The following is a 20,457-nucleotide window of genomic DNA, read 5'->3' on the forward strand; positions in this document are numbered from 1 at the left end:
TTCCTTAGCATCTGCCATGTTTTCCATAATCTCAGGTTTAGGTTTTAGAGTTAATGAAGGAAATAACTGACAGTAACAGAAATAAGATGGCATCAGTATTGTGAGAAAGCAAGGTAACCTTGTACCTAAAGTGAGGGACAAAGCATTAGTCCCTATTGACCACCCTACTATTTGAATTTAACTTGAGGATTATGTACATGGACTTTAATAAAAATTCTGATAAAGTCCCACGCAACAGTCTGATAAATGACTTGGAAAAACATGGGCTAGAAATGTTGAAAACCAAAAGCAGTGGGATAGACTTCCCAGGGGAGTTGTGGAATCCCCTTCAACAGAGGTTTTCAAAGGTGAATGGTTAAGCATTTGGCTGGGGTGGTTTAGGAGTAGCTCCCTCCAATCATGAAAGAAGTTTGCCACCTACTGAGGTTCTTTCCCTCCCTTTGCTTTTCTAGCCCATGCATGCTAGTCTAAGATACCTTCAGCCTGACTGGGTGATGACACCCTTAATGCAAACAGCAGGCATCTAGAAGGAGAGAGAAAAGGGCAGGATTCACAGCAAGTCCAGCACTTAGGTAGCTAAGCCCAGCTGAGACTCAAGGCACAGCTACACTTGAATTGGGTCATGGTAGACAATGGCTTTGTTAAACATACACTTCTCACACTCCACATACTGAAAGAAATGCCCAGGGTGCACCCAGCACCATTATCAGTCTTGGGCCTGCTTCAGTGTCCCCCATCATGATGAACAGGGAAGGGTTACCTCCCTCAGAGATATGGTCTTATTAGGTTGCCTGCAGGCTCAGGCAGGCAGACCTTACCTACCTCAGTGACATTCAAACCATGTTCTTGATTTTACCGTCACTAACATAAAAGCTAGAAACAAAATTGTTTTTAATGAAAGCTTAGATTTTGATGTCATCATGTGACTCCAGATGGCAGGTATCTAGAGTACCAGTGATTTAATCTGGCTATAAATCTGCAGTGATAGCAGAGTGGGACACATTTAGATAGTGTGGGTAAAGGGAAGACAGAGAGAGAGAGAGAGAAAAAATGAAACTTGTTTTGATTGAATAATTGCAATTTTGGAAATCTGATTTTGACCAGTCTCCTTCAGTTGCCCCTAATTAAAACTTCCATGTGGATCCATAGTACTTCCAGAACTGCTAAAAGGCATATTTTATATTGAAACATTACTGTATCAATCTAGGTGCCTATGGTGTATCATCTATGAGTAATATGAAGGAAGAAACATTTCACTTGACAGAAGTGCTTGCAAAGTTTGTATCTTTTTGTATCTTTTACTGTAGCAACTAAAATCATAAAAGGCAAGAAACCACAAATGGCAACTAACTTTTTATTTTCCCAGTGGGATTTCCATCATCACATTAAAATTGGTTAATTTTTTATCCAATAAAGAGTAGCTGGAAGTGTATTTCTCCCCTCTCTGCATTTGCTAAACTAATCAGAAGGGCCAAGTGACAAGTCCTTTATTTAAAATGAAATAATCCTTCCTCGCATGTTCTAATTCCTCTAAAAACACATTCAAGCTTTCAGTTCTCTTAGGAAAAGACCTGTTTTGTGCCAAAATAGTTTTGCTGACTCAATTTAAAACCTACACGTTATCTGAGCCCTGTAACTGTGGCCTCGTTTTACAAGATGCTGAGAATCCTCAACTCCTGATGGGAGGAGTGCCTTGCAGGAGCTCAGCACCAACCAAGAACAAGACCAGGAGGTTTGAGTTGTTATTAAGTTATGGAAAAATCAAGCTATCACCCTAATAATTACTTCTAAAAGAAGGGCTGATGGTATTTAAAGTCCAATGCTGAACATTGCATATGCCTTTCTACAGTCTGAGAAGGATTTGTTTCCAGAAATCGCTTGGGATCTGAATGCTGATTTGACTGAAAGGACTTCCAAACCCTAGGGATTCACTCATTAGGACCGTAAAGAAAGCAAAACTTGTTCATGTTGCTATTTCACAAAGTATACAGCTTTAGAACTGAAAATGAAATCTATCTCCATGTGTAACTCCAGAGTAATATTCATATGAGCTTTGTGTGGTATTCATAGTATTGTACATATATTTTAGGGCTTTCCACAAGTTTTAGAGAAGGATGACACCACTGAATTCAACAGAGATATTGGATGTAGATTTGCATTGATGTAAGTAGAATCACTCCCTTAGTTTTTCCTACCTTTAAATATTTAAACCTTTGCTTAAAATGGATTTAACTCCTCCTTTTTCACTCCAAGTGATCTAGCTGATTCTGCTTCATGGGTTGGGTGAAGTATCTTTCCAGTCTTGCCAATCAACTTTATTACTTAAAGTGAAAGAGCTGTTTTCATCCCAGGCCATCACTGCATTTTCTGTGTCTGTCCCACTGTTCCCCAAATCAAGAGCCACCCATTTCAAAACCCAGTGGTATGTATACCTATGCCTCTATAGTCAACAACTATCTTGCTGGCTGCTGTTGCTTGCTTAGACACATACTAGAGTGGGGAAGTAGTGAAATGCGAGAAGACTGCAATGTTAGTCGTAGAACTTCAAGTGATACAACCTTATTGACAATTTTCCAGAAATATTTCTTGCTTTTCCTCTGTGGCAAATAGATGCCACTTCCCTTACCATCTCTTTGGCTATGACTCTCCCTTTGTCACAGTCTCCATCTTTTGCAACAATTTCCCCATTTCACCTTTCACTGCCCTTTCACTTCCTCTTCTCTTTACCTGCTGTCTCTCTGAACCTACTGGAGCTCTCTATTGATTTATTTCCAAAAAATGGATTCAAACCCAATCTCACAATTCTCTTGTTCCCCCCCTCCCCATCAGGTTTTCATTAGCATTATACTTTAAATGAACAAAATATACTTAGTCTGGGGTAGAACTGAACCATTACTGGGTAAATATAAACCAGAAAGCTAATCCTTCACAACCCTTTATTTGCCAGCAGATGGAAGGATTTTGGCCATGCTTTGGCCATAACAGACAGACAGGATACAAGGCTTGATTCTGTAAGGTGTTAAGTGCATTGGCTCAAATCCAGCAAATACTTAATACTTGCTTAACTTTAACCACCTGAACAGTTGCACTGACATCAGTGAAAACATTCAGATGTTTAAAGTAGCATTCATACTTAATGTCTTTTCTGGATCATGATGAGGGCATTCAGCACTTGCAGGATGGATACGACAGCAACTAGAACCCTGTAAGATGCATTCTATGTAAGGGTGGTGATGAAATCCCTTTGTTAATTTGAAAATGCAAACTGTTAATACATGGACCCTCTGTGCATGGAGCTGGGAGCCTGACCCTGGGACATGGTCTGATGGTTTTAGGTCTTGATTCAATATATCTCTTTGCTCAATCCACCTACTTTTTTTCAGGTGTTACAGCTACCAGACATACTGATAATGAAGCAAAGTTCAGGAATGATAGGGACTACAAGGGTAGACATGGTAGGGAATAACATTTGTGTCCATTTTCACATTTAATCTAATAGGTCCCATTTAATTTATAACCATGAAGAGCAATGACACTCTGGAACACCTTTTCAATAGGTCTTAGATGGAATCTGATTATTTTATGAGAGGGATTATATGACATGTTTATAGGGATTGGTTTTAAGGGCCCAAGAGGTCCTACCTATCCTATGATCCTGATTATGGATGTGAGGTGGTCATAGGGGCTATAGAGAGGGAGCTCTATTCATTTTCAGTCTCTGTTTGGTAGAGCCAGAACTTATTTTCAGACTATGATACAAGTCCTATCTTTCTTTCCAGTATTTTTCCTAAGGGATACTTTGTTAGGTGGAGATCAGGGGAAAGATTATGCATTTTGGGGGCTACTTAGAAGAGTTTAATATAATTTTTAGGACTTTGTTTTCCATTTTAGTTACCTGAGATCTGAACATGACCTGTGGGCCAGATCTGGTCTCTGGTGCCAGGTCATCCAGCCCACAAGGCTCCAAAATTTGGTGGCAGGGGAGCAGAGGCAGACCCATAGGGAGCCCTGTAGGCTGGAAAGTATAGCCTACACACAGGAGTGGCATGGGGCCCCAGAGGCCCATTCCAACATTCAGGGCCTGATCCAAGCACACAGGGCAGGTGTGGGACCCTGATCCCCCAATTCCAGTGTGCTGGGCTGGGGTGATGTGGGACCCTAGAGCCCAATCCCAGAATACAGGGCCTGATCTCAGCATTTGGGATTGTGTGGGGTTGGTGTGAAAGCCTGTTCCTGGCACATGGGGGTGGTGCAGGGTTCAGTCCTAGTGTACAAGGCTGAATCTGGCTCATGGACTGGCCTCACGTCAGTCATCTGACCAATGGGACTTTGACAGGAGTGTCTCTTCTGGAGTCTATTGGTGACCCCGCCCTCCTGTTACGGGCCAACCACCTGCCTTCTCTCTTGCCATGCCTTGATCTTAATTACTTAATGGATGTTAATCAGCAGGAGGCTGCCCATTTATTTGCCCCGGTGCCAGGGGGCACTATCTGCGGCTCCTTTTCCTCCCCTCACCACAGCCCAAGCCTCGCAGATGATACTGATGTGTTTTGATCTGGACCTTGTTGTAATTTGGCCCTCCCCTCATCTTCCCTGGGCTTTCCATAGCCCTGTCTTGCTCTGCGCCTTCCTGGCGCTCCACTGCCCACTCTCTGTGAGGCTTCTCACTGCCCTCTTTCTCTGGGTCTTCTCGCTGTCCTCTCTCTCTGGGGCTTCTTGCTGCACCCTCTTTCTCTGGGGCTGGAGTTTCCATGCTGCTGTAGGTCCCCTATGAGGCCTCCTCCAACCCCTTATAGCCTCACCCAAACCTCTGGTGAAAAAGCAAAACACAAAACACAAGCTCCTGGGCTATAACAAAACTCTAAGCCACCCGGCTAAAACATCATTCAATCTCTACCAGAGAATACTCCATCCCATAACAGCATCAGGAGCTGCTTGTGCAGTCAGGCCTCTCCCCTCTGCTTGCTCTGGCAGAGCTCCCTGCCTCCTTGGCTTCCAGCAAGGAACTGAACTCCTGGCCTCAGGCCTGCGATTCATATGGGAGCCCAGCCCTGCCCCTTCTGGTCAGCTGACCAGGTGCAAGGTGTGGCCAATTCCCTCCTTAACCAGTCATCATGGCAACCAGCACCTGGGTTCCTGCCTCTGCTCTCAGAGTAGCAGGCACCTTAGTGTCCTGCTATACACCTTCCCCCGTTAAGGCCCTCACTCACCTGGGTGGGTCCTCACATTTTGCAGGTACAGCCCTGGTCCTGGGCTTCTCTCAGCCTTTCTTCAGTCACCTGGTAACTCGGGAGGTGGAGGTTTTCAGGCGCCTCCTACTCGCCTTTTCCCCAAGGTTGCACCATGTGGGATTTTGTGGGAGTTACCCTGACACAGGTAATTCCCCCCCACATTAGCCAGTCTTGGTAGGGTGCCACTTAGGCCTGTCTTTTCTCTATGCTTTGAAATGATCGTGAGGATGGCTCTGGGCATGGCATATCCTTCTGACCAAGACGGCAGGCATATTACCGTAGTTGTTGGGAGCCCATCTCTCTGCCACCCCTCTGTCCTTCTCCACCATCTGTAAGATCTTGAAATTCCTTCTCCTGTTGCCCGACTGGCTGGCCCTGCCTGGAAGGTTCCAGACTTGGAGGGGTCACCCTGCCTCTTAGTAACAAGGTTTGGGTTCCTTCTTACCAACCCCCCGCTCTTCTCTCTCATCCAGAATCCCTTTGTTTCTCCTAGCCCCTCTTCTTCCTCATATTGTCTTGAGAAGAAATTGGCATTTATATTCTGGGTTCCAGGGTGATGCTTTAACTCAAAGCAATATGGTTGCAGACTAAAGGCCCATCTCATCAGTCTTGCATTGTCCGTTTTCATGCTCTGCAACCAGCGTAGGGGCGTGTGATTGGTGATCAGCGTGAACCGCTGCCCTAACAAATAATATTGGAGTGTTTCAATAGCCCACTTAATTGCCAAACACTCCTTCTCTATCGTGGCGTAACTTCGTTCTGGTGGGTGTAATTTCCTACTTATGTAGGCTATAGGGCGCTCTTCTCCTCTTTCTCTCTGAACCAATACTGCTCTGATAGCCACATTTGATGCATTGGTCTGCACCAGAAAAGGTTTATTAAAATCCGGTATATAGGAGTGGTTGTAAGCATAGTGCATCCTTCACCACTTGGAACACCTTCTCCGCCTCCGGCGTCCACCTCACTTTGGTTGGAGCCCCTGCTTTTATCATCTCCATCAAAGGCACTACTAAATCCGCAAAGTGAGGTACAAACTTTCTATAATAATTGGCTAGCCCCAAAAAAGCCCTCACTTGTTTTTTAACTATGAGGTGCTTGATATCTTCGCAACGCCTCCACTTTGCTCAACAAAGGTCTCACCTTCCCACTTCCTACTAGGAACCCCAGGTATTGTGTTTCCTTTTTTTCTATCGTACGTTTCTTTGGATTGGCTGTCAGCCTGCCCCTTCTCAAGTCTTGCACAACTGCTCTCAGTGAGGTGAGGTGTTCAGCCCAGTTCTCAGTCTATATAATAATATCATCAATGTATGGCTGTGGCGTAACCCCCATGGGGAACCAAAACTCTGTCCATTAACCACTGAAACATAGCCGTGGCTCCATGTAACCCGAACAGCATGCGTTGGAACTGGAAGAGACCCCATGGGGTGGCGAATGCTGTCTTTTCTTGATCTTTGGGCACAATTGGGAACCTGCCAGTAACCTTTTGTCAGATCTACAGTGGAAATGTAGCAAGCTTGCCCGATGTTTTCCACCAGTTCGTCCACTCTCGGCATCGGATAGGCATCAAACTTAGCCACTGCGTTCACCTTTCGGAAATCGATACAGAGACGGATTTTTCCATCGGGTTTAGGTACTGCTATGATGGGGCTCTGCCAGTATTCACATATGATACCTTTCTGTAGCATCATTGCAATCTGTTTTTATTTGGCTTTGAAGTTGCTGGGGAATCCGTCTCCAGTTCTCATGGATCACCTGGTCCAGAGGAGTCTTTATCCGGTGTACCACACCCTGAGCTTCCCCAGGGGCTCCCTGGAACACATCTGTATATTCCTTGACTAGCTCAGCGGCCTGTCTTCTCTGTTCTTCTGACAGTCACGGGGCCAATTCTACGTCACCTGGTCCACTTCCCTCTGTTAACGTGGGTCCCAATTCTAATTCCTTGGGATGAGAGGCTAAGTACATACACTCCCTGTCTTCCCACTTCAACATATTAACATGGTATACCTGCTTCTTTTTCTGCTTATCTGTCTGGTACACCTCATAGTCCATGGGCCCCACTTGGCGTATGATTTCATAGGGTCTCTGTCACCGGGCAAGTAACTTACTCTCACCGTCCGGCAATAGCACCAACACACGGTCCCCCATGTCAAGCTTCCTTTCCTGGGTGCCTTGGTTGTAATGTCTCACTTGTCATTGCTGGGCTTCTCTGAGATTTCCTAAAACCATGTTCTGAGCTGCTTCAAGGCATTCCCGCAGTTGGATCACGTATTGGATGATGTTCTGGCCTTTACTCTGCTGTTCTTCCCAACTCTCTTTAATCAGATCCAGGATTCCCCTTGGTTGCCGGCCGCAAAATAATTCAAAGGGTGAAAACCCAGTTGAGGCCTGGGGTGCCTCTCTTACAGCAAACAATAACAATAATCCCCAAAACTTTACTCACTCCCTCGAACACGTGTGATGTAAAATTCATTCCCTGATCAATCAGTAGTTCTTTAGGGAGTCCTACTTGGGAGAATATCTTCAAAAGTTCATTCACCACCTTTGGCGCGGACACTGTCTGCATTGGCACAGCTTCCGGGTACCGGGTTGCATAATCCAGTAAAACTAGTATGTACTGCTTTCGGTGCTACTTCGGGGAAGTGGCCCCACAATGTCCACCACCACCCTCTCAAAGGGAACCTCGACCAGAGGCATTGGAATTAAAGGAGCCTTTGGGGGGTGCCTTGGGTTCACTTTCTGGCACACGGGACATGAAGCACAATACCTCGTCACTTCCTACAACAATCCTGGCCAAAAAAATCTTATCCAAATCCGTGCTTCAGTTTTGTCCCCGCCCAAATGTCCACCCACAGGGAGTTCATAAGCCACCTTCAATAAGGCCCGTTGATATTACTGAGGTACCAACAACTGTACGACCTCCCCTCCTTCAGGCTTCCCTTGCTTGATTTGGTATAGGAGGTCATTTCTTACCTCAAACCTCGGGGTAGTCTTCATCAGCTCCAGTCTCAATATCTTGCTATTTCGTTGGGTTAGGTGTTCCTGCAACGCGCACCAAAAATCTGTCTCCCGACTCTTCTCCAACTGGAAATGTTCGTCTTCCCACAAATGGGTGACATCCACCCCTTGTTCAGCCTCTTGTTCGGGGGGAGATTGTTCAGTTTCACCTGTGATCCAGTAGGCCTTGTACTGATTGATGTAGCTGATCCAAAACTTGTTGCCATGACTCTGGGTCCGGGATTAGCATCTGTTCTCATATCTCTCTTCCCATGGACACAAGGGTTCCTTTCTTCATACTGGCAAACCAGCGTCCTATGATGCATACTGCCGTATAAAACTTCCACAATGCACCATTGTGACAGGAGTCTCTCTTCTGGAGTCCGTCTATCAGTGACCCCACCCTCCTGTTATGGGCCAACCGCCTGCCTTCTTGTCTGCCATGCCTTCTTAATTAATTAATGGTTGTTAATTAGCTGCCTATTTATTTGCCCCAGTGCCAGGGGGCAGTATCTGCAGCTCCTTTTCCTCCTCTACACCGAAGCCCAAGCCTCGCAGATGATACTGACATGGTTTAATTTGGACCTTGTTGTAATTTGGCCCTCCCCTTGTCTTCCCTGGGTTTTCCACAGCCCTGTCTTGCTCTGTCTTGCTCCACGCCTTCTTGGTGCTCCGTTGCCCACTCTCTGTGAGGCTTCTCACCGCCCTCTCTTTCTGGGGCTTCTCGCTGGCCCCTCTCTCTGGGGCTGGCGTTCCCATGCTGCCGTGGGTCCCCTATCCTCCAATCCCAATAGCCTCACCTAAATCTCCAGTGAAAAAGCAAAACACAAAACACAAGCCCCTGGGCTATAACAAAACTCCAAGTCACCCAGCTAAAATATCATTCAATCCCTACTCCATCCCATAACAGCATCAGGAGCTGCTTGTGCAGTCTGGCCTCTCCCCTCTGCTTCCTCCGGCAGAGCTCCCTTCCTCCTTGGCTGCCAGGAGGGAACTGATCTCCTGGCCTCAGGCCTGCGATTCATATGGGAGCCCAGCCCAGCCCTGCCCCTTCCGGTCAGCTAACCAGGTGCAAGGTGCAGCCAATTCCTCCTTAACCGGTTGTCACGGCAACTGGCACCTGGGTTCCTGCCTCTGCTCTCAGAGTAGCAGGCACGTTAGTGTCCTGCTACAGGGGCCAAAAGGTTGAGCTAACTCATCTATACTTGTTTTGCAGGAATTTACGTGCAGCATAAAGAATTCTGAAATCACTAATAACATCTTGTTACCTGCTAAAGTGACAGCAATGGAGACAGAATCAGATCCCAAGGCATTGGATGCATTACAAGTGTAGAAACCCACATCAGCTTCCACTGGGGCTAGAATCTGCAAGGAGTCATCAGGCTGAAGGAGTATCCTGGACAAGAGAGAAACAGAGGAGCAAAAGTCTCTTAGCTAGATTTTAGAGTTTCTTTTAAATGTATGTAGAATGACAGGTCATTTCTTACACTTTGGGCCTTTGGAATTTAAGTAAATGAGGAAGTAAATTATGAAATGCAGGGTCAAATACCTTATGTAGCCACCATGGATTGCAATTACTTGCACATTAATTTTATTTTCAAGCCTATTGGTATACATTGCACGTGGAGCAGGACGAATGTTTCAAGTTAAGATGCAAGCCTAAAATTTGGGAGGCACTGGTCTCTGTTTTGCCATAGCATTGACTAATGCTTAGGTATGTTATGAGAACAAATGCATCAGAAATATGAGAGTTGCTCAGATACTATGGTAATAGATGCCACAAAAGTACCTAGATTCATGAGTCATATATTATAGGGTAGGGTAGATTAGTTCAATACAGGAGGAATGGCATGTGAGAATAGCTTGCTAAACCTACCCTTATGGACTTTAGAATAATAAAGTAGGAAAATCCTTTTTAATATATTTGTCTTGGACAGTGCATCTTGTGACCCCACTCTCTCCCACCTCCAAAGGGAAATCCACAGCAGATTATGGCACTATGAATAGTTTTTAAATGGAGAATAGGTAAATATCTCTTATTTTAAAGCAAAACCAGCTGATCACTGAGCAGCAAGTTACAATTCCTTGCAATGTTCTAGCTATGCAAAGCTTGAATGGTACCAGTCCTTGAGCAACCTAGTTCATAGGCAGAGAAGGACTGTAAGTTTATGGCCTTTGTTAGTAATGTCCACAAATACTTCATAACATTTATAGGCCCTTCTTTATGATTCACATTTCAGAATAATTGCAGGAGAGGCTACAAATGATTTCCTCCATCTTCTAAAGACAGCACACTGTGCAGGAGTACAGGTTTTTATTCAGTCAAACATTAGTGACATCATATGTTTGCTCTTTTGACCTATTTCAGAAAACTGATGGAAAGTGGAGATAGTTAAGAGGCTCTCACCTTTGTTAAACTGATACAACCACTGCACTTAAAAAAAAAAAGTTTTCAGGGAAATTATGTATTCCAGCTGGGTAGTTGCATTCCTCATGTTAGGGGCAGGAAGTAATTCTCATATGGGCTATAGCTTTCCAAAAGTAACAACTTTTATAATTAACTATTGCTGGCATTATAGTAATGATGCAAGGCTGTGACCAGAGGCATAACTGAGTACTGTGCCCCAAGCAATACTGTGCCTGCCCCCACTATTTCCTTGCACCCCCTGCCTTCCCTGCTCCTCACCTCCCTGAACTGTCCTTAAAGTGGCTCTGGCCCTGGTGTCAGCAGCAGGGAAGGAAGAGCAGCAGCAGTGGGTGGAGGTTCACTGCTGCCAAAGGCAGCTCTAGGGGGTGAGGCAGTGTGTCACAGCTCCCTTCTGCTGTGTGCCGCATGCACAGTGAACTTTCTGAACTCACTGACATGTCAGCGCAGCTCCTGCTGGCAGTTCCGCATGTGCTGTGAGCTCTCTCAGCTCATCAGCTGGTCAGTGCAGGATCTGACTGGAGATGCTGCTTTCATGCAGCTCTGGCACCCTGGAGGTGAGCACCATAGCTGTTTGCCCTTCTCCTCCCTCTGCCCCCACCCTGAATTCAGCATGAGGGGAAAGAAGGAGAAAAGGCAGAGGAGCTTCATGAAAATGGGCTCAGCATTGCAGCCTCTGTTTGTCTTCTTATCCCCTGCTGCTGAATTTGGGGAGGAGGAGGGAGAGGAAGGGTAAACAGTAGCAGTACTCATTTCCTCAGATCCAGAACTGTGAGAAAGCAAGGAATCTGGCCAGACCTCACACTGAACAGCTGGTGAGCTCAGAGAGCTCACTGACATCCATCATCACAGATGGGGGTGTAGTCACACCCCCTTTGGCATGTTTCACATGTGCACTGAGCTCTCTTCCCTCTAACCATGATCCTGGATCCACCCATAACAGCTTCTGGGGGAAATATCACTCCTTTCTGACTGCCAACACGCATGTTGTGTGGCTAAAAACCTCACTGGTTTTCAGCTATAAAAACAAGGTGACATCTCCCTCTGGTTCTGTGCCACTTCCCTACCTTCCCTAATGTCAGGGCCAGAGCTACTGAAGGTAAGATGTGAGGATGCTGGGGTGAGGTTGGAAGGGAAGAACAGAAGGACAAGTCCCCCTAGCTCTGTTCCAGCACCTCCCTCCCATAGGCAGCAGGCAGGACTCATGCCCTGCTCACCTACTCACGATCATGCTACTGCCCACAGCTGCATTTGAGGCTTTTGTGAGGCATTTTACAAATCCAAAGAGACAGTTCCTAGTATAAAGAGCTCACATTCTTAACAGATGAAGTGAGACATCATTATTATCATCAACTGCAAGTATACAAAACATCAATAATTACGTACCTTCTTTCCCCCTCCCCCCTTCACCATAAGATTAAGTTAAAATCATAAGGTTTTAAAACAAGTGAGTTCTTTCCCCCTTCTTTTTTTCATGCAATTTGCAAGCCATTCTCTGAAATTAGGAGGGTTAGAACCTGCCTGTTCATTTATAATGAAAAATGAGATTCTCTCTCAGCCTGGAGACCAGGGCTTTAAGAGAAAAACATCTAATATCAGAAGAGTAATGAAAAATCGTAAGAGCTATTATGCCTGGGCACAGAGAAATGCAGCAAGTGGCCATCATCACCCAGCTGCAACTAGAATTCAGGTCACCAGACTCCTGGTCTGCTCACCAAGACTGTGCAACCATTGGACAAACTTAGAGCCTTAATTGGGCTTTCACTCAAACTAGTTTTACATCAATAACTCAGCTGACTCCAGATTTACACTTACCTGCATACATTAAAGCAGAATATGATCCTCAGAGTTTAATCAATACTTCTGTGGCCAAGTGCCAAACTAGATATATCCTTTTATGCTAGGAATATATAACCTATCTTCATTCATTCTTCGTAAAAACGATGTAAAATTGTCAAAACTTATTGACAAATGTGCTTTTCTCACCAGCAACTTTTAGCAGCTATTCTATATAAAGCCCTTAGCCAGAACAGTGACTGAAAGAGACAAGGGTGAAGGCAGGGGAATGAAAAGAAAAGTAGAAGAAAAAAGTCCATCCAAGATATATGGTCTTAAGCCCTGAGTTGATGAGATTTTTTTCCCTCTGAATGAAACTTCTGTCTTATGGACCACAAGGCTAGAGATCTAGGATAGCAACACTAAAAAAACCAGGTTAAGGCCACCCAGTGAAATCTATTTGGAAACAAAAGAGAGGAGTTAGATTTCCTCTAAGCCATTAAAAATAATCATAATTATTATCATTACTACTGTTATTATTACTTTTATAATAATTATCATTACTATTACTATCATCATCAACAATCATCATATTCAGTTTGTGCAGCCAAGTCTTGGAATTGCTTAGGGAAATGTACATTTACAAACAAAAATGCTACTTGTTTTTAAACTGCAGACTTGCATATATAGCAAAAAAAATAAAATAAAAATTGAGAAGTCTGTCCTTCAGTATTAAAGTCTGTCTTTTCTTAAAGCTCAGCAAGCTAAAAGGGCAAATTTACATTCAGCCACTAAGACTGCATCAGAAACCAGTAAATTTCTTGGCATATAAGACTACACTTGCTTACAAATCAGTGTCCCTGCATGCACATTTAACCATTAGATGCCTGTTGGTTCAATCTGCACATGAAAGGGATTTTTTCCATAGACAACTTTGACATTTTCTTCCAAAATATTACACGAACGCACAGAGCCCTGGGCCCTTATATACATACATAAACTAGATTAGATACATTGTTCCTTCCATTCAAGGATTAAATTAATATAGCAGAAGCAAACACATAAAAACAAAACAAAGCAAAACAGACATTGTCTTATTAGAAAATGTTCTTATCTCTACTTGGCCCGGGAAACATTCCTTTAATTTAGCATGTTCCATTTTTAGCAACAGTTGCTTAATATTACATGTTTTAAAACATAAAGGGGCCAAATCCTCATCTGTTATCCATTGACTTGATTGGTATTATGAAGCTATGTTGATTTAAATCAGCTGAGGATCCAATGCAAATACTTTCAGGTACATGGAAAGTCCAATTAAGCTCAACTCGCGCGTCTTTAAAATAAATCTGATTTTCCTATGTCTCTCCCTTTTCTCCAAAAACAAATCTATATTTTTCTTAAATCCATTAATACTTTTTTTTTTCAGTTGCTTTCCTTGGGAACTTATCCCATGTTATTACCCTCTTCATGAGCTATTCTGCCCAAGATTCCCATTTACTCTGATTTTCCTACTTGTGTTAGGTTCCTGAACTACTTATCAGATGCAGCAATCCCTTTCATCACCTCTACTAGTTCAAAAATCTCATTTTTGCAACAAATATACCCCAGCTTCCTTAACATCTAAGTAGTCTAATCTTGGTTGTACTACGCTCCATAGGCAGCAAGACAATATATTTTACATGACACAGTCCAGTGACTAATTCAAATGGCATCTGACAAGTGACTGATGTAGAAGCTGCATGTAGTGTGATTCTGCTTGTTTAGTGATTGCAAAACATAGAGGCTTCTTAAAGAATCGTCTTATTATCAGGTTCCCATATTCAAAATATTTCCAACAAAAGAAATGATATAATACTTAGATACTTACAAGACATGTTTAGTTTGAGTAAACAAGAAACACTATTGATTTGGGTTTTTTTTTAGCTTGTGCTGTCTCTCACAAAAAGAGCATACAAACCAACACTCAAGAGAAATCAGAACTTGTGGTAGAGGTGATATCTTTTATTCAACCAAGAGCTCAAGAGATATACTTATTCAGTGGAATATACCATGGAGCCTCTGGATAGTTACAGGCTGACTGAGGGGTGCTTGGGGTTAGATAATAGCTACCAGTTCAAACTGACCACTGTGTCTAAAAGCTACTGACATTATTCATGTCTATATGTTAAATGCCAAGAGTGTGCTCAGTGCTGTGCAAGCCACCAAATACTGAGCCTTGACACAGGATCTTATGATCTCAATACACAGACAAACCAAACAGCAAAAGAATGTGAGGATCACCAGTCAAGAGTCTCCTTTTTCAGTGCCCCTGTAGATGAGGCAAGCAGTACATACACTCTTCCTCCTTTCCTATTAAAGTGAGGTTAGTTGGCAAATTAACTCTCTCTTCTTGATGTGGTTGGCAGAAAATGAAGCTGAGAGACAGCAGAAACTCAGGCACACCTAGTGGTTACACTTGGGCTATTTTATAACTCCTAGTGCTACAGTAGGAGACAACTTTACTTCTGCTTTCATTTACACAGCCAACTGGCAGCCAGCAAGTGGGTCTTGAGTCAAGAAATGAACACTGTTGTAAAGCACCCATCATCATACCAGTCACCATGACTTTTAAATATGCTGTGCTCAGTCAGCTGATATTAATTTTGAAGTTATTGATGCTCAGCATGTCTGAAAATCTGGTTACTGCTGATTAGCATTTCCCCCCACACCACTAGGAGGAAGAGAGATGGCAGAGAAAGGCTGAGCAATGCCTAGTCCCTTGAGGCAAGGCTGCTAAGGTACAATGGACTACTAGATAAATTGTGTGTCCCTACACTGAATTCTGATAGCAAATTTGAGCATATAATAGTAATCTGTTGTCTGATTAGCCAGAAATATAACATGTCATTTGATGTTATGTCAGCCAAATTGGACTTAATGCAAGGTTGCAACATACAATGCAATAAATACAGCCTCCAAACTAAATTTCCAAAATCCTTGTTCTTTACCAACAAAACAGTAAAACATATGTTGCTAAAACATAGTTGCTTATATGGGACAGGATATATATACACTGTTTTACATGGGTTTAATATCCAGCATAAACCACAGATGGACTTTGCGTAACCTACACTTTCTTTAAATCATGCCACAAAAAAAATCACACTAGTTTCAAACAGAAAAATCACTTGATGGCATATTTACAACAGGATGTAACCACTGGCAATGGAAATCTGTGCATGAAATGTTTTGGGTGCCAGGATGATATTTTCACAGGACTATATGCAACCAAATATATGCCATAGCCCAAGTCTTGATTGAGACTGCATGTGGTTTCCACAAGAGACGCATTCTTGTTCTTAAAACAAAAAAAAACAGGTTTCGGGTTTTGTTTGTTTGTTTGTTTTTGGAAAACCTAGCAATCTTTCTGCCAGGAAGACACAAGAACAGACCCAGAAAAAGCACTATTGAAAGGGCAATGACACTGCAAGTGGCAGTAAATTACAGCAACTGTTGAGACTGCACGAGTTTCAACCAGAGAAGTGAGAAAGGAGCAAACAAACTAAATGTATATCTCAACCTGAAGGACAAACTGCACCTATGATAAATCAAGAATTCACTATATGTTCCACAGTGACAGTACTTGAAATTAATTTTAGCTTTGAGAGTCAAATCCATGTTTCTTCTCATTTCCCAGGCTGACCCTGGTAACCAGATTTAGATGTTTAACCTCAGGCGTATAATTTATGTAGAAGGAATCTGGCAGCAGATTCTTGGACTTTTGGCTTGAACAACATCAGCTAATATAGCTGCCTCCAAGCACATCATCACCTACCCTTATGTAGCACAGTTTCACAAAAAAAGAGTAAACTATAAAATCCTGAATGTATACAAGACAGAAGTATGCTATCAACACATAGTTGAACACATAACTAGCATATAAAAGTGTGTTTCTGTGTGCGTGCGCGTGTGCGCATGTGCGTGCATGTGAGTGTGTGTGTAAATAATGGTCATTATGTTCTAGTCTTTCATACTGCTCTGAGGAATTTGTTGTAAATTGAAGGGTCAGTCTAAGGGTTTGTGTCTGTATATTTCTTCCCATTTAGGAAATAATCCAAGATAAGAGACAGCATTCTTTTTACAATTACATATTTGTGACATTTTAAATAAAAAAAAATACTTTTTTTAAAGCAACACTTCCAAATGTGGAGGGGCTAACTAAAAATACAGCTTTTTCAAACCCTTCTTTTTCCCATCCATCTTTTCACATAAATTGTTCCCTAGTGAAAATGCCATGGAAAAAAAACTCAACTACAATAAACAAAAAACCTGACCCCAGCTCAGTTCTAAAGGAATGAATGATGGCTAGCACTGAAGCCCAATCTGCTTCTATCAGTCAGCCACAAAACAACACTAATACCACCTGCATAAAGTTCTACGTATCAGAGAAATAGTTTATTTGAAGGATGCCAAATCACCTAAGGTTAAAGGCCATACACAGTGAGTGCATCTACACGAGATGCTACTTCACAGTTGTTACTGTGCGTTTATTTAGTACCTGTATTAGCAAGTACTAAATAAGTGCACAGTTACTGTACATATGCTGTACTAATACAAGTACTAAATAAATGCACAGTAACTGGAGTTACTGTGCAGTAGGGCTGGTGAATGTCTTTTGGGTGATGCTACTGCACAGTAGCCTAATAACACTGTGCCGTAGCGTATTAGCACTGTCTGTGCTGAGATGTGCTACCGCAAAATATTTTTTGGCTACTGCACAGTCAGTCTCTTATGTAGATGTGCCCACTAAGTATAAAAGCACTCCAGCAATTAGAAAATTAACACCCGAGCCTTGGATGGTATTTGTTCTTTCACATGTTCTCAGGCAACACCTATGGATATATCACTTCATTTTAAATGTTGCTGTATATGTCAGAATACATCAAGTCAGAGCAGAAGGTTAAGACCGTGGAGCATTGGGTTGGGCTAATGACAATGATGGTTGAAAATAGCTGTCAAACATGGTTCTGCCACATTAGACATAAATGTGACTGACAACCATTTTCAAACACAGTAGTGGTCAAATAAGACTGGTTCTCCAGTACAGCCCAGGAGTTTTTGAGAATAGCCAGGTAGGTGAAACCATGTTTAAGATCAAGACTGTCTTCCTCCTATGGTTTGAACAGTTTCTAAACATTATTATAATAAAAATGGGCAACTGGTGATTGTAAGAAACTATATTGCAACCACATTGTAAGCCAGTTGCACACAACCCCTAGGAATGGAAAACATCTAAGGCCTGTACTCTGCAAATCTAGCCACAGTTAGAACACAGTTACAAAGGTAGTACTATTTTGCAGTGGAGACTAGGCCTTCACCAGTAATTACACAATCCACTTCTTGCTAAAAATGGTACTCCGTCAACTTTTTTTTTTAATACAGGTAATACTCCAACCCTTTGAAAATGCATACCAAGAGTAAAGTGACTTATTAACATACAGGCAGTCCTCGACTTACAATGTTTCGCACTTACAGCGTTTACAAATTGACACCCTGTTTCAACTTTATGACATCAGTTTTGATTTTACCATGCTTGATCTGATGTGATGTCACACCAGCAAACAAGTTCGAGAACTGCATGTATATCTAAATATGAAAAGGGCCTAAACCAAGAGCTCTGAGACCTCTGACCTGCTCTAGACATCTTAACTGGTTAACTGGACCTAAAGATGACAATTTAGTAATTCAGTCTTTCACTGTTGATGATAGTAGCTGAAATATCCAGGAAATGTGTTTACCCACAAACCAAAGTTATACTCTGTACCTGTATAGCCAAGGAAGTTAAAAATGTTAACATAAACAACTCAGAGTACTGTACTGATTTTAGTAATCATTTACATAATTAACTAGATGAAAACCTCTCTTTTAATTTACATAAATCTACCGCAGAATCCCTCATCAACCAGACCAGATTGCTGAGAATCTAGGGACTTGCTGCAGAATTAAAGTGTGGCTTGTTGCTATGTACAAGTAGACCTTGTCTTTTCCATGCTATGCAACCTAGCTATAGTTCTATTTGTCACATAAAGAGGCAATATAAAAGGGCAGAACTGAATGCATTTGGTGCTTACAGCTAAAATAACTTCTTTTACCTATTATTGTATTTCACCTCCACTCCATTCTTAGCCCAGCTTATCATAGGCTTTGGGTTTCCAATGGCTTCACAGTGAAGTAGTACACTCAGTGTCCCACTAGCTAAGACTACCGTTTGTCCCAAATGGGTAACAACTTCTGAGGCTGAGAGTTGCTGTGCTGCTGAAATCTTCCTGAGGATAGCAGGCTTTCGATGGGGCCTTTGTAAGCCATTTGCCAGCTCTATAGATGTGGATAAGTGTGCTTCAGCAGACGATGTTCTCAAGGAGCTGGTGAATCCAGAAACGTGTTTGTGGAAAGGGTACTCTACTGAAGCTAAATTGATTCTTCTGTCCTGTGCTTTGAATATAGAATCCTGATATTCCAAATGGCTCTTGAAAATGTCATGGGCCAGCTGTACAATGAGTTGTTTTGTGTAGACATCCTTAAGTTCTTCAGGCTGCTGAGACAAATTCCTGATGATATCATCCAAGATTTTCTGCTCAGCAACCATGGTAAATGGAAGGCTGTATTCCTGACTCTGGTCCTCTTCTGAAGAAGCATTTCTCTCTGTAGAGTCCTGAGTTTCCCACGTCTCCAAGTTTTCCCCAGGCCAACATCTCTGCTCCAGGAGCTTTGAGATAAGCTCATCGTATTGGCTACTCGGTTCAGTAAGATGCCCTCGTTTTTCGACCTTGCTTCCATTAAAGATAATTCCATTCTGATGTTTCTCTTGCATACGTAAAGCTTCGTTTATATTGGCCTTCCTCATGGCTTCTTCCTCCCTGATCCCAGATGATGGGGTGATGAGTTTGTTGTTGCCTCCAATCAGTTTAATCACAAAATGTTCCTGTGCTGGCCCTGCTGTGCAAATGTAGGTTCCAGCATCTGAAGGCTTCAAACGGTGGATTTTCATGTACCCATATGGTGCAACAGTGACATGAACAGAGCTGATGAGTCGTTTGTTGTCCTTTTCCCAGGTGATCATTGATTTACGGAACCTTCTCACTGGGCACCAGAGGACAACAGAGGTTTTGAGCAGCAGGTAGGCATAGCCACCCACGATAAAGTGAAGTTTTTTCTGTTTCCTTGTCTGGATGTAAACTTTCTTCACAGCCACAATATGAGGGCTTTGCTTCTGAGCTGGCCTGTTGTGCCCTAAAATATAATTAACATTATTAATATGTGGTGCTCTTAAGCAAAACAAGCAGCTTGCTTTGCCACAGGCAATAATTTCACCAATTACATTTTATGGGAGTAACTGGTGACCAGCTGCTGAACATTAAGTTACCACTGTCAAAATGCAAGAATGAATAAGGTGCTATTTAGCAACACAAATGTCACTCTGCTGAGGTTAGAAGTGGAAGCCCAAGTGCCAGGGATAGGAGTGTTGAAGATGGGAGGAAATTCTGGGGAAAATTCAGTTCCTGTTGTTAAAGTATTTACATGAAGAATGTAGCTTAATACATAAATAAAGTCAAAGGAAAAGAGAGTTCCCCTTGTTAAATGTTTACCACTCAAAACCTGTAAGGCACCACAACATTAGAGCTTAAGGCAGTGAGGAGGAGTGAAAGTGTTACAACCTCAGGGATTAGTATTAAACAGAACAAATCTGTTTGGAGTAGAGTTAAAACTCTAGGGTGGATAATATTAGACTTCATTAGTTATGTGGAAGCTTCCAGATTTCTATCCAGACAACTGAACAAAAAAGACTTTCCTCCCTGGGAAGCACAGAGGAAAGCTGGGAAGGTATATTATTGGTAATGACTGTCTTGAATCATAGTATTTTGTTCTGAGCATTCAAAACCTCTGCTTCTCCTCTCCACCCCACCCAAAGAAGGATCAGGATCTGCAGTTCTGGTTCAGCGCATTGCAGAGTTAGTGCCAGATTCAGTTTTACCCTTCCCTTTGTCAGACTGT

The 20,457-nt window shown here is 42.8% G+C and overlaps 1 protein-coding gene across 11 annotated transcripts in view; it reads right to left on the bottom strand.

Moving 5' to 3' along the window:
- Positions 1-20,457, bottom strand: part of ADAMTSL1 (ADAMTS like 1) — a 936,448-nt gene that overhangs the window by 46,343 nt on the left and 869,648 nt on the right. For all 11 annotated transcript variants that reach the window (XR_002097365.1, XR_002097366.1, XM_019517531.1 and 8 more), the window contains 2 exons: positions 18,558-19,695; positions 9,494-9,621 (listed from right to left, as the gene is read on the bottom strand). Coding sequence is in view for 9 of the 11 variants with exons in the window: in XM_019517531.1 (XP_019373076.1) it covers positions 9,494-9,621; positions 18,558-19,695 (1,266 nt within the window). In the remaining 2 variants the exon portion in view is untranslated. The remainder of the gene's footprint in view (positions 1-9,493; positions 9,622-18,557; positions 19,696-20,457) is intronic.

This window comes from Gavialis gangeticus, unplaced genomic scaffold (genome assembly GCF_001723915.1).
Source record: "Gavialis gangeticus isolate Ggan-Ray unplaced genomic scaffold, GavGan_comp1, whole genome shotgun sequence".
In the NCBI taxonomy this organism is placed as follows: domain Eukaryota; kingdom Metazoa; phylum Chordata; order Crocodylia; family Gavialidae; genus Gavialis; species Gavialis gangeticus.